General features: G+C 39.9%; 2 protein-coding genes and 1 non-coding gene across 4 annotated transcripts in view; all 3 read right to left on the bottom strand.

Moving 5' to 3' along the window:
• Nucleotides 1-387: 387 nt before the first annotated feature.
• On the bottom strand, nt 388-7172 carry LOC121521367 (ribonucleoside-diphosphate reductase subunit M2). 2 transcript variants are annotated; one of them, XM_041805319.1, is made up of 11 exons: nt 7077-7172; nt 5370-5426; nt 5067-5135; nt 3488-3634; nt 2654-2770; nt 2312-2445; nt 1948-2042; nt 1739-1872; nt 1543-1647; nt 1334-1447; nt 388-822 (listed from the first exon to the last, which is right to left on the bottom strand). In XM_041805319.1, exons 2-11 carry the CDS (start codon nt 5391-5393, stop codon nt 670-672), a joined length of 1092 nt encoding a protein of 363 aa, XP_041661253.1. In that variant the 5' UTR covers nt 5394-5426; nt 7077-7172; the 3' UTR covers nt 388-669. The 2 variants fall into 2 exon arrangements, with proteins under 2 accessions (XP_041661253.1, XP_041661252.1); XM_041805318.1 differs by lacking the exon at nt 7077-7172 and having other exon boundaries at nt 5370-5611.
• LOC121522001 lies at nt 1139-1276 on the bottom strand. The gene has a single exon (XR_005992926.1). It is a non-coding gene; the product is annotated as a small nucleolar RNA SNORD94 (small nucleolar RNA).
• Nucleotides 7173-9823: 2651 nt separating the features above from the next.
• zdhhc14 (zinc finger DHHC-type palmitoyltransferase 14) overlaps nt 9824-14430 on the bottom strand; it is a 29327-nt gene continuing 24720 nt past the window's right edge. The window contains exons 6-9 of the mRNA XM_041805315.1: nt 14063-14165; nt 13864-13973; nt 11224-11335; nt 9824-10596 (exon numbers count right to left, since the gene is read on the bottom strand). Coding sequence (XP_041661249.1) covers nt 10159-10596; nt 11224-11335; nt 13864-13973; nt 14063-14165 — 763 coding nt within the window. The 3' untranslated portion in view covers nt 9824-10158. The remainder of the gene's footprint in view (nt 10597-11223; nt 11336-13863; nt 13974-14062; nt 14166-14430) is intronic.

Below are 14430 nucleotides of genomic sequence, written 5' to 3'. Positions count from 1 at the left end.
TTTCCACTCATTTATCTTTTTCTTGCATTAAAAGAGCTGCTTTTTAATGAAATAATTTCTCAAGATCTCTGGAAGATCGGCTAAAATTGACATGTTATCATGGAAAAAGGGGGATGTGAAACAAGTCAGTTTTTTCTTGTCTCTTGTTCCTGTCATAAGATCTTAAGTGCAACGTTTTTCTTAACTAAATGTGCATTGGTGAAAATTATGGGAAATTTGGGTCGTTGTTTCAAAGCTTTTGGTGGGTCCTGAGGCTAGGCCAATTGAGAACCACTAAGCACATCACTGTCTTCAATGAGAAATCTGATGGAAAATTCTGTAACTAGCAGTCAAAACTCACTTTGTTAGACTTCATTTAAGTAACAATGAAAGGAACACGGCACCACATTTCTTTTCCTACAACTTTTATTACAAAACAACAAGAGCATTAAAAGGAAACTGTACATCTCTAAAGAAAATTACAAAACACTGAGAATCTAAAAGTACTAATAGATAAATCTGCCACAGCTTTAATACAACAATAAAACATATTTACAGTGTCAAACTTGGACCCAATCAGTGTAGCTGAACCAGCCGCACCTTAAAAATCATCTGTACACGTCCATGATTCAAGATATCCCAGAATGCACTGGGTGAGAGGTAGAGTTCCAGTGGAAAGTTAAAGTGAATCTAGAAGTCGGCGTCCAGCCTGAAGGTGTTGTCTGTGGTGCCTGACATCACGCCCATCCTCTGGTATTCACCCACACGCTTCTCAAAGAAGTTGGTCTTTCCCTCCAGAGAGATGTTCTCCATGAAGTCAAACGGGTTCTCCACTCGGTAGATCTGCAGAGACGGAGCACATTAGAACATGTACACATAGGAGTTAAAACAGGGATATTAGTCCTAAACTAGAGCCCTCATTCTCCAGGATCTTCTGTATTTTGTGTGTATTTTTTTTTATGTTCATTACAGCTAGTTCATTAAAATGTTCCAGATGCACCCCAGTGAACAATTTTCAGGGTTCCTACATTGTTTGAAAAACTAATTTTTACTTATGTTTTTTGTGGACTAACAGCCAGAAACAATAGCCTCAGAATACCCCCCTACATGTGGACTAGGCCTCTGAAACTTTGTTCTACTTAATTGTTGGTGACTGAGGTCTGTTCAGTGTGGCGTCTATTTCATGCTGCTGCCACTCTGTTGGTGAACCACACGTCCTCCAATCAGAGCTCAGCAGCAGCACTCAGCCCCCATCATTGGCTGAGGTCCGTACCCCTGCGCAGATCATCACCACAGACCGCCAGTACTCTACTGTCAAGAACATCATGTAGGGTGTGATGGTGTAGTTGGTTACCTTGTTGAACCCGAGCTCCAGCATCAGTCGGTCTGCTACAAACTCGATGTACTGCTTCATGAGGTCACAGTTCATCCCGATCAGCTTCACTGGCAGAGCCTCCGTCAAGAACTCCTACACAACAAATCAATACACAATTACACAATAGACACCAGTAGAACCATTAAAACCAGCTCAACCAGAGTGATGATGGCGTCTGATGTACTGACCTGCTCGATCTCCACGGCGTTCTTGATGATGCTGGTGACGGTCTCAGCAGATGGCTTGTTCACCAGGTGTTTGAACATCAGACAGGCAAAGTCGCAGTGCAGACCCTGAACACACACAGAAAAGACACCGTTAGCACACCCTGCTGCTGTGAATGCTGACTGGCTGATCAGTAACCAATCAGGAGCCTGCTCTGACCTCATCTCTGCTGATGAGCTCATTGGAGAAGGTCAGGCCGGGCATCAGGCCTCTCTTCTTCAGCCAGAAGATGGCAGCGAAAGAACCAGAGAAGAAGATTCCCTCCACGGCTGCGAACGCCACCACGCGCTCTCCTACAGGAAGTACACTGGTCAGTACCAGGAACACCGTCTGATCAGGTTACATGACCTCAAAGAGGGCGGTCTTACCGTAGTTGGCGCTCTTGTTTCCAATCCAGTTGATGGCCCAGTCAGCCTTCTTCTTCACACAGGGCAGAGTCTCGATGGCATTGAACAGGTACTCTCTGTTGGTCAGACCAGAACGTCATGTGAGAATGTTACATAAGTGATGGAGAAATCATCAACATTGGAATCAGCTAAATAATTGTTTAAAACATTTGTACTGGCTCTGTTTTCTACAATTGGTACACCTTCCTCGTGGTCATAGTGATTTTAGAAAACAAGTTCCAAAATCAGTCAGCTGTTAAATATTGGTAGGAGCTCCATGAGCAATCTGATGTGTACTGCAACTAAGTTTTAATGTGGTCCAGCATAGACCAGTTTGGGCCCTCACCTCTCTTTGGGGTCCTTGATGTAGGTGTCAATGAGCAGACTGTACATTTCTGAGTGGATGTTCTCCATGGCGATCTGGAAACCATAGAAACACCTGGCCTCTGTCACCTGAACTTCCTGAGTGAAGCGCTCCACCTAGTGGTCACATGAAGGAACAACGTCAGACAACAGTCAACATTTAAACATCACTGACTATTTTAAAAACTGCAGAGTGCAGACTTTTCTGTAAAATATAAAATAAAGTCGTCATGGTATCATGCTGTAGCTCAAAAGAACTTAAGGCACAGATCTTTGGTCTGTACACAACATTTTTAAATATTCTGACTGAGTTCTTTCCCCTCACCAGATTCTCGTTGACGATTCCGTCACTTGCGGCGAAGAAGGCTAAGACATGAGAGATGAAGTACCGCTCCTCGTCCTTTAGAGACTCCCAGTGCAGCAGGTCTTTAGACAGATCCACCTGGACAAATAACCCATGATATGTTAGAGGGAAAACATCTCATAGAACATAGAAGACTGTGGCATAACACAATAAAAGCAGCTTTGCAAGAACAGAACTGCTGAACGCGTCCAGACCACACAGTGATGAGCCTCTCCACCCCACCAACCTTCTTTGCTCAAGGGGTTTGAGTCTTTTGAACGACACACAGTAAACAGTGTTAAAGTGGGTAATTCAGGCACTATGTCACAAACTTCAAGGGGGCTTGGAGGATGAAGAAAGTCTTGAAGAAAACAAATCTCAAGCAGAAACATTGGTTTAATAAAGTTGTTCTCTAAAGTTGAATTTTTGCTGGAGATTTTTGCTCTCCACAGTAAATGGTCTTTAAATAGGAAACCAACATTTCTGTCTGATGTTTAAGTTGCATTTTCTTCTGGCTTGAGCTACTGCAAACTCCTGAATGCTATGATTGTAGTTTGCGTCAGCTTTAACATTTTTCTCCTTCAATTTGGAAAATAAATCCATGAACTAACAGTTTACTTATTAGGGAAGATATTAAAGCAGTTCTCAACCAACTTAGTTAAAAGGAAAAAATTTTCAGATGAGCTGCTTGGTTCATCTTAGATCTATTCAGTGAAGCCCAACCATGACACAGTTCAATAAAGACTGATGACAAGCAGGCTGCTGTGCTGCAGAACAACATTAGGGTGGTTGTATAATGTCAAGACTGAGGTGTACCTCCTCTGCGGTCCAGAACGAGGCCTCAGCCTTCTTGTACATCTGCCAGATGTCGTGGTACTGGATGGGAAAGATGACAAAGCGGCGAGGGTTTTCCTTCAGAAGAGGCTCCTCCCCCTCGCTGCCGCTCTTCTTCACGGCTTTGGACTGAGAGACAAAAACAACACTGTCAGACAAATGCACAACAAATGAAGTACTACACTGTTTGCACTGGACCCTCCATTTTTGTCAGTCTCATTTTGTTAAAGGCACTCTACCCCCTGTTCTTGTGTCACACCAGCAAGTGTTGGTATGGTTTGAGTTTCTAAACACCTGCCAGTGATACTCTGTACCCCAGTAAGATTTGGGGAAGGTCTGACAGTGTCAAACGATAGACACAGCTCAATCCTACATCCAACTTTCTGATAAATATAAGCCTCATTTTTATAATGCTTGTATGGTGCAATAAAAAATGTAATCTGGGCCTAGTCTTGGCTGGTTGGTCTTATAAAGATTGAGTTAGGCTTTTTGAACTAATTGATAGTCATCAAAACAATGTGGATGACTTTTTATTGGTGTCAAGCATTAAATAATTAAGAGCTTGAACTATTTCTTAGCTTTAGGTCATTATCCTACATCAGTAACAGGTCAATTAAATCGATAGAATTGATATAATATTGTGGCACCATATTAAAAAAATTAAGGGCTAAGACCAGGGAAGGGCTTGGGTCAGGGCTGAGGGTGCAGGGTGGCAAATATAACCTAGTAGCATTAGGTGCATGATTGGTAAAAAAGAAACAAAAGATTTATATTTTTGCACTTTGCTACAGCACCATATATGACACTAGTTAACAGAAATGCATGTTCTTGCTTGCCAGATAGGTGAGCCTCACAACCTAGACTCTGTAGGATGACAGCAATTTTACACAGCCTCTTTTACCTTTTAACATAACCTTGTCAAAAGGGAAACGGGCAGTTCCAGACTTGTTGCAATCACTTAACCCTTAATGAAAAATAAATCATCTGCCAACATTCAAATGATCTTGAAGATTCTGTTGTCCATTGACATGATGCTGCCTGTGGTTGATGTATTGGTACATGCTGCTACATGAACATGCAGATTATTAATGTTTTTTTTCTAATGTTCTTGTTCACTAATATGGATGCATGAAGGTTGGCAACAAACAAATAAGCTGATATCATAACTAGTTACAGATCTATTTTAAATCACAGTCCAGAAAGGTACATCCACTTATGAAAATGTAGAATCATATCCAGCAGCTTAATGTTGAGGTAGACTCTGCATATCATGCCTATGTGAGTTTACAATTTCTTTCATTCTGCATGGAAGTTCAGACATGTAAAAGATAACTCAGTACTCATTAATTAGCATTATAGATCAGGGTGGATAGACCTAAACCAGCTGAAGGAGCTAAATCTGAACAGCTGACTGTTGGCGCCAGAACAGATACTTAAGGCGCCATATGTCAAAAATAATCATCGCTATCTGATCACCATCTACGTAAGTTATATTTTAAACAAACTTGCTGTTTATTTTGATGAATATATTGAAGTTTTAAGACGATTCTGACTCACTCACCTCAGGCTCATCGAAGATTTTACGCGCGGTTTTAGACGCCAGGATGCGGGTGGAGTTCAGACTCGGAGGCTGGAAGATATAAGACAATTTCATCAAATATGAATATAAATATGATGTTTACATTAGTTTTATACGTTTATTCGGAACAAATAGGCTAGAATAAGAAACGTCACGGCTAAATGTTGGTCAACCGGACATGAGGTCACAACGTGGTGGTCATTGCACTGAATTAAAACACAGTAACTCAAACAGACAGCATAACGGTTAATCAGAAACTTAATATTAGTCATTTTAGCGTCTTACCGTGTTCTCTTTGTCCAGCGACATGTTGTTGAGCTGGCTGCGGATGGCGTTTTCATTCTTCACGGAGAGAGGAGAGCGAGCAGTGAGCATTTTGGTTTCTTTAGATTCACACAAACACAAAGGTAAAAGCTAAAAATGGACTAAAATAAAGTCTAAAAGAGAAAAAAGGACTAAACTAACAGCAGCAGGACAGACACAGAGGAAAGACTGAAGCGGCTTCTGTTGTCCGCTCGCCCTTTTTATTGAAATCTTGGCGCTAGAAAGCAGCTGGCCAATGGGAACGGAGCTCGTACTGGCTCTTTAAAGTGACGCTGCGGCGTGGCCAATCAGAGGACAAGCTGCGCTCACGTGCCGCCTAGACAGCTGCGGGAAATTCGAACGGCTTTGTTAGTTTTGGGGTTACAAAACTGTCTGAAACCGGCGTTACAAAACTACAAAATTGGCATTTACGCAACCTGCATTAAAATAACAAAAGAAACATCTGTTAAACACGAGAAACCGTTGATATCTGGATTCTAAGAAACGTTTAAGTTGAAAAAAAGAAGTCAAAGTGAAAACTGACGGGGTATTCGCTCTTACAGCAGAGCTAGTCTACATAATATCTAAATAAATATCTGCATGAGAAATAAATCAGTTTATACATCCCATTTGAAATATTTGTTCAAGCTATACACATATGTCTGTAGAATGCAACTTTATTGTTGTTTTGTCTGTTGTACACAGTTTGAACGTTGAATTAAATGTAGGTGTAATGGTTTTTATTGCATCTTTTCTTTTTTGATTTCCGCCGCCATGCTGTCATGTAAGAGCCAATCTTTAAAAAGCACGTAATAAGCGTTAAAACGGGTTATATAAACGTCTAAAAGTAATCCCTAAAGCAACTTTGTAAAGGATATCACGTAGAAAATCATTCATAACTCTACATTGGGAAATATTTCAACTATTTAGCTTGTTAAATTTGCAGTAGAATAGATGAATGACAGTGATTCTTAGAACGAGAGTAATAACATTCAGTTTTTTTTTATGTGACCATTTTCAAAAGGTAGTTACTTTTTTTATATTCACACTACCTACTAGTCAATCCTTTATTAAGCCCAGATACTATTATTTTATTTTGTAGTAATACTGCAGTCTTTAACTGCAATGTCTTGTTTCCCGCCGCCGCGCCTTTTCCGTTGTTTACCTTCATCTTTAGGCGATTTCAACCAGATAAATTAGCGCAAAGTCCCTTTAAATATACATTATCATAACTAGTGTCATTTATTTTTTTCATTTAACACAAGGACTGAAATATTACGCTGACAAAAGATCTGTTAGCTTTAAGATCGACTGCCAGCTCTAGACTGGTGCACCGGCTAAAAGAGTGACCGTGCAATGTGGTGACTATTAGCCACATGCGATTCCGGTTTGTAGTGGTTACATCAGCTAAAGAGATACGAAGATATTATAACCAGGTTAGACTAATTTTGTTACTGTTAAAATATTAAGTATTTATATTTTGTAATTAATATAAAATCAGCAAATGGGCATTCGTGAGGACAGCTAAGTTTCCTCATTCCGTTCTCAACATTCCACTGAAGGTCACCGGTTAGCACGGTCGCTCGTCCAACCGGTACACGGGGTAATTTTCCTGTATCTTCATTAATATTCAACTCGAAATAAAGCAGTCTAACGATGTATTTATCTCCCTGCAGTACAGTAACTCACGGCTGTTCAGGTTTTACGCCGTGAAGCAGACATTTAAGAGCTCTTTTCTTCTCTAATCCGCTTCCACGACATCTTCCGTAGCAGCTATGGCAGCTGTTCCGGGTCAGTGAAAAATGATTGGCTTCTCCTTCTTCTTCGAATGGAATTACGGCAGGCCGAATGTGATTGGCTACTTTGGAAGAGTGAAATGGTCTAAAAACCTACTCCACAGCAAGAGAAGCCCTCTGGCGGTGGGGAAGAAACGGGATTTCTTAAATTTTACATAGGTTTTACCATATGTTCACCAAAAAGTTTAAATAATCACAGTTAAATTAAAATATAACATTCTTAAGTTGTTGATGTTAACATGGATAAATGTTTAACCTGTATCCAGTTATCTTTATAGCTTAAATATGCATTTTATCATCATTAATTTGCTATTTTTTGCCTTTGCTCAAAAGTACAGTGCTATAAGAAGGATTTCCCCCTTCCTGACTTCTACTTTTTGCATATTTGTCACACTTAAATGTTTCATATCATCACATACATTTTAATATTAAACAAAGATAACCCAAACAACCGGGAAGGGGGAAAATACCTGTTCATAGCACTGTATATTTATTGATTTTAACCCGAAAAGATGTTTTAAAAGCCACTGTGAGCATGTTTGGGATGTGTTGGCCATTTTTGCCTTAACTTATTTGAAACTTCTAACTAAATACTTTTGATTCTGCAAGTATTTTTTACTTGCAATTTCTGATGGATGCATCCCTCTCCTACACACCAGTCCTATGAAATAAATATACATTTATAGAAAGGTATTTCAATTTTTCATTTTCATTTTTACAACCATTGTAAGAGATATAAACGTAACTTTTGCATATTTTGGAGACTCCAGTTTTGAGAATCTGAATCTGAGTGATCTAAGGCTGCTTCTCATATAGGTTAAAATACGACAGAATATCTGAAGTCTTTAAAAGCTTTGGAATTTTTTGATGCAGACAATCACGAATAAAGATTTTATCATTTGAAAACATGATGGTAAAAAGGTACAAAGTTTAAAAAATCTGACAACCTCATGATCTGTTTGGACTCAGCTCTGTTAAGATGGCTTTTTATTGGTCAAATGTTCAAATTCTCAGGACAAAGCTCATCGACAAAGACGTCTAACATTGTGAATCCATGATCCTGTCTTTTCCTGTGTAATGTCCATGAAGTTTCGTCATCAGAGATCGTTGGTTTGACCTCCGTCTGAACATGTGGCAGTGTTGCTGCTTCGCTTCAAACAAACCGTCATTCTTGACTCTGCAGACGATTGCAGCCTCTTGTTCCCCTCCCAGGAATCAAATAAAAAAAACCCTGAAGGTTCACATAAAAACATCAGTTCTTCTCGTTTACACAAACTTTACATCAAGTCGGCCAAAAGCTCTGATCTCAGTCCTCGTAGTGAATAAAGGCAGACATCCATTTGGCATCATGTTAGCTTATTCTGGGTTAAATGTTTTATGTTTTGAGCTTAGAAGTCTTTGACTTCATGAAAAGAGCATCCTTTGGACATGATGATGGTAAAAAACAAGGACATGACATTCGAAGTAAACAGGTCTGATTTGTCATAAATGCTCAAAAACAGACTTTCTTTGCTCAGAGTTCATATATGATGCAAAAACTTAAATCACTGCATGTTTATTTGTTGAATTTTTAATCAAAAATACCCCCTTACAGTTATTATAAACCATATCTGGCGGATAAATCCAGATAAACATCTTATTTCAGGAAATAAAAATAAAAAAAAAACTCTGTCAAACTGGTTTCTACAAAACAACGCCACTTATATAAAAATCTGTAATGTAAAATAAGTGGCTGCATAAATACTCACCCCCTTTTAAGAGACTGACCTAATTCAACAGAGGTCCAGACAGTTGGTCAGTGAATGTGTCTCAGTGATTGTAGTGTAAAGACACCTGTGTCTGGAAGGTCCAATCACTGGTTCATCAGTATTCCTGGCTACCATTACATCATGAAGAGACAAAAACATTTCCAATTCTCTGAACATCCCCAGAGTTCAGTTAAATCCATCATGAAGAAATGAAAGGAATATGGCACATGTATAAATCTGCCTAGATCAGACCGTCCTCACAAACTGAGTGAGCGTGCAAGAAGGAGACTAGCGAGAGAGACCACCAAGACACCTATGACTACTCTGAAGGAGTTCCAAGCTTCAGCAGCTGAGATGGGAGAGATTCTGCAGACAACAACTGGTGGCCGGGACTAGAGTTCACCAAAAGGCATGTAGGAGACTCCATGGTCGAAGGACCATTTTGGTTTTATTCTCACTGTGAAGCAAAGTGGTGGCAGCATCATGCTGTCAGGATGCTTCTCAGTAGCCAGCCCTGGAAGGCTTGTAAAGGTAGAGGGTAAAATGAATGCAGCAAAATATAGAAAAATCCTTGAGGACAATCTTATTCAATCTGCAGGAGAACTACAGCTTGGGAGCAGATTTATTCTTCAGTAAGACAACGCGCCGAGTCAAAGCCCAGACCTCAATCCAACAGAGAATTGGTGCTGGACTTTAAAAGGGCTGTTTTTCTACCAAATACTGCCCAGAAGGGGGTGAATATTTATGCAGCCACTTATTTTACAATACATATTTTTGTTTAATGGGCATTGCTTTGTAGAAATCTGTTTTTATTTTGGCATTAAAAAGGTTAAGTTGGTTATTTTTGTCAAAAAGAAAAAAATGATATAGCCCATGATTGATTTATAAAATCAATAAAAGGGTAAAACATCCAAGGGAGTGAGTATTTTTTATAGGCTCTGTATTGAAGTGTGCAAGTGAAATGAAACATAGGGATATGGATAAAGATGGCACATATCAAGGTACTCTAGAGAAAATTTGGATTTCTTCTTAACATTTTGGTTTGTTTACCCACCAATCAGCGAGCCCCCTCTCGTAGAAACCTACCCCTTGTTTTTGAGCGCCCCCTTGAATCAGTATTTGTTGGATAAATGCATCTCATAGTAATTAGATATTTTGACAATAAATTCAACAAAATAACTTAGTAAGACCGAAGTTTTTGCAGTGTTTGGCGGCTATGTTGTGAGTTCAGACAGAGCTGAGTTTGACAAGCCCTCGGACCGAGTCCTCATGCAGAGCATCCTGACTAGCTGGGTCGTAGAGCGCAGCGGGGGAGGGGATTGGTGGGTGTGGGTGGAGGTGCAGGTGAGCGGGGCAGGGCAGGGCGCCCTGCGGCGTGGTGCAGGGCGTCTCCTCTGGGCTGACGAAGTGGTGGTGGTGGTGATGGTGATGATGGTGGAGGTGGTGGTGGCAGTGGGTGTCAGCGGCGGCGTCCCTCAGGGCGAGGACGTCTCCTCCGCAGGATGGCAGCGAGGGCTGGGAGGGGGCTAGGTAGGCACAGGGGCCTCCAAGGGTGGTGGTCTTCCCCGGCAGAGGGGCCAAGACCACGGGTTCGCTGTGGAGAAGGGGGGTGGCGGCAGCCTGCAGGACAAACTTTGTGCTCTGGATGCACTGATCCTGATCGCACTGAGGAGACGTTAGAGAGGGAAAGGGTCGTCATGATATCAGAATTTAAAACATGAACATGACTCAAGATAGAAATTAAACAATATCAAATCTGACTGACAGGAACAAGCGGAGGAAATCCTAGGCATCAATATTAAGCTATGACCAGAAATTGCAGTAAAACTCCTGCATATTGTCAAACTGCATGATAACATCGGCAGCTCTGCAATATGGAATGTTTTTGTGCAATTACAACATTAGGCAGAAACACTGTCAGTGATTCTGTTTGCAGGAAATATTGCAAATTAATTCATTTATGCAATCTAGACGGTTAAAAAAAATACAAAACACTGCCAATCCTTTGTATACAGGAAACATTGCCAATGTCCTCTGAGCAATTTGGACAAGGTGCAGGAAAATTCCCCCTTTTTGTTTTCTTCATTTATAAAAAAAAATGTGCAGGAAATATTGTCAATGCTTTGTGTAACTTAAACAGAGTGAAAGAATTGTTAACTATGTTTTAGGCAATTTAGACAGTATGAAAGAACATGCCCAATTTTATGCAGTTCAGATGAGGTCTGAATTGTGAAATGTTTTATTCACAATGATGCACATTATTGACCATCTGTGATGCCACTGTCCTCTTACCATGTGACTGTGGAGCTGCGTGGAGGTGTAGCTGCTGCTGGTGGCGGTCCCGTTGGACTGGGCGACGGTCTGTGGCGTGTCGGACTGGATCAGACCTCGCCTGTCAATCAAACTGGAACAAAAAGACACAAAATCCAAATAAAAACTTTATTAAAATATAAGAAAAATCCCCATCAGTACAAGGGCCACTATAAATATTACAAACATTAAAAATAGTAAACTATTCAGAAATTAAAGTCTCAATAGAGATGAAAGAGTCGAAAATACACAAGAACATAAAACTTTATATTTCTGAGGGTAAAATGTCATACTATGATGAAAAATTTAAGCTTAGAATATCTGAGATCCAAAATTCAAAAAGTTATCAGAAATAATTCAAAATTTTTAAGGTTGCGAAATTTACCAGAAAAAAACAGAACATTCTCTGAAAAATCTCAATAATTCAGAGTTTTATTCTGGTGAATTTTTAACTTCATGATCTCAAAATTCATGAACCTTTGGGGGAAATTTAAGGCCTTGTTTTTTTTTTTAAATAAATGTTATTTCTGAACATTTTTGTTATTTAAATACACAAACAGAATAGACAAAAACAAACAAATATTCAAATCAAATCGAATATAAGAATACCAAAAACAACAATGGACCAAAACCAAACAAACTGCTCCCTTATTTAAGACTCTTTTTAGCCTTTATTTTCAAGAATAAAAGCCCAAAAAATTTCAATTACAAAATCAAAAAAACAGAAAAATATCTGGAAGTTTCCTGTTTTTAAATAGGAAATTTTGACTTTATGACCTGAACAAACATCACCTTACTAAATCAGCCTGTTGTTTTCTTCTAAATATCCTCGGTTTATGACCGTGTCTCTTGAAAATCCAGATGTTACAGATAACATGATGGATCAAGGCTTACACCAACAACATATAGAGCTGTTTTCAACTTCATATCCACCAAAATTATTGTTTAAATTCTTGTAAATTTACAACTTCATGAACTCAGAAATCTCTATTTTTTCTCCAAAATAAACAGATCCTTTATTTATTATTCTTTCAGGGTGGCGCTAACACGTCGTCATATTAATAATATTTTGAAATCGTTTTGCACATGACTTAAAACATATATTGGTAAATATATTAGTAGGTGTATTTGTGCCGCCAGATTTCACCACCTGTCGTCTCCATACTCAGGGTGTCAGCAGGCAGAGCGACTGTGTTAACAGGACATGCACACATATGTGACAGCTGACGGCGGTGTAACGAGCAGACGGCGAGATGCATCTCCCTCCGTATGTTCACAGATCTAAAACAAACATCCTCTCATCGTCTCCAGCGGTGGAGGAAGAACTCTACTTCAGTGAAAACACTGTGAAGACATATTCTGTCGCAAGTCAAACTACATTTAAAATCTTTATAAAGTGGAAAACTGCTATTCTATAACATCTTATTTACACATTTTAGGCTATAAATGCTGAGTTCAAAAAGCTTTAAAAGTCTCTGGTAGATTATTTAATCCTACAGCTGCTACCTTCAATTTCTGTTCAACTTTTCTCCTGTTAAATTTGAGAAAAAGCAAACAAATGCAATACTTCTAAAGCCTGAAATGGTTTGGCTCGGACTCCTGGAACCACCATTTGGGTTCGCAGACATTGCTTGTTTTCAGATCACATATTTGTTTTGTCTTAAAGAAGCACAGCAGATGATCTACACAAGCCCAGTTCAGACAAATGATTCACAATGCAGTGAGAGGGTTTAAAACACTGCAGGAAACAGTCGTAGTGGTGCAGAATGAGCTGTTGCATCTCTGAATTAGTTTGGACAGACCAGGGGCACATATTTTTGTTAGAAAAGCCTGAAAAAGGGATTTTTGCCTATGTCCCTTTTAACTCTGGTACACATGGACCATGCCTGAGGCCACCTCCTCAAGCAGACGAGCCCACTGTACCCCGGTTCCCCCTGATTGAAATGGAACTGGTCTTTAGCCTCAAGTGTACCCAGAACCAGACCCAGGTCACTCAGGCACAGTAGGAAATAATCATTCTTAATGTGAAATCACCCTTGTCCCAGAGCATCCTGTCTGAACGAGTTTTATCTCCTTTTGTGAATCTTCAGTGTATACTGGGCTGAAGAGTTGATGGGAGAGGTTTCTGTGCATGATGATTTGTAAAAATCATTCAGTTCTGAATATTTTTTGATCAGTTTAACATCTCAAATAGTCACTACCAGCAGGGAGAAACTGACACTGATAAACGGAGGAAAAGTCTGTAATCACACTAAGGAGGGTCTCGATGGAGATGTGTCCTCATTAAACACAGAGAGGCATCGTCTGCTGAGGGAGAGGACAAGAATAGCAGTAGGGGTGTTGATGATTTCGTGTTCACACTGAAATATTGTAAAGCTGGCCAAAATACAGGTGCATCTAAAAAAATAAAATATCATGTGCAAATTGTAATCCCTAAATCAGCTCTAGGATTGTTTAGTTTTTACTCTTTGGTTAGAGACTAAATTTAGGTTGAATTTTCCTAAAACATGAGTCTAATTCTGGATTTAATCTTCATTCGAGTCATTATTGAATAACTGAGTTTAGTCCTGATTTAATCTTGAGTTCAGACCCTGGTGTGGTCGTGTCGTGGTGGTATCTGACCTCGGAGGCAGTGGTCCACACAGCGCGGCGCAGCAGTTGGTGATTATGTTTCCGTAGCTGTAGGGGTTGTAGTTGTCCTTCCCTCGCTTTGTGGACCATGAACCTTTAATCTAGAAGAGCAGACAGAAGAGAACTGGTTTACATCATCTTTACAGCCTTTAAAGATGGTTTTAAATGATCCTGATGTCTGGAAACTCACGTCCTCGTTGGTGGTCTGGTTGGAGCTGATCAGATAGGTATGAAACCCCGACAGACCAACGATCGACCATACAGAGAAGAAGCACACCACCACCTCCAGGACGGTGCAAATATCAGTCAAGGACAGACTCCACCATTTATCTTATCCTTTAGTTTGACATTACTGCCATGTTGTGCCTCAGAGACTTGACATTAAGCACCAACTGTCACAGAATATCAAAGAAATGGGCCTGAAGGTCACTTTTAAAGGAAAATTATAAAAGAAGCAACAATTGCTTGATTGGCATTGTGGCTCCAAGCATGTGACAGCAGTTTGACCTTGGCAATGCATCATGGGACATATTGAGCTGTGGTTGGTGGTTGCACCAG

This window comes from Cheilinus undulatus, linkage group 14 (genome assembly GCF_018320785.1).
Source record: "Cheilinus undulatus linkage group 14, ASM1832078v1, whole genome shotgun sequence".
In the NCBI taxonomy this organism is placed as follows: Eukaryota; Metazoa; Chordata; class Actinopteri; order Labriformes; family Labridae; genus Cheilinus; species Cheilinus undulatus.
This window is presented reverse-complemented; position numbering and strand designations above follow the sequence as displayed.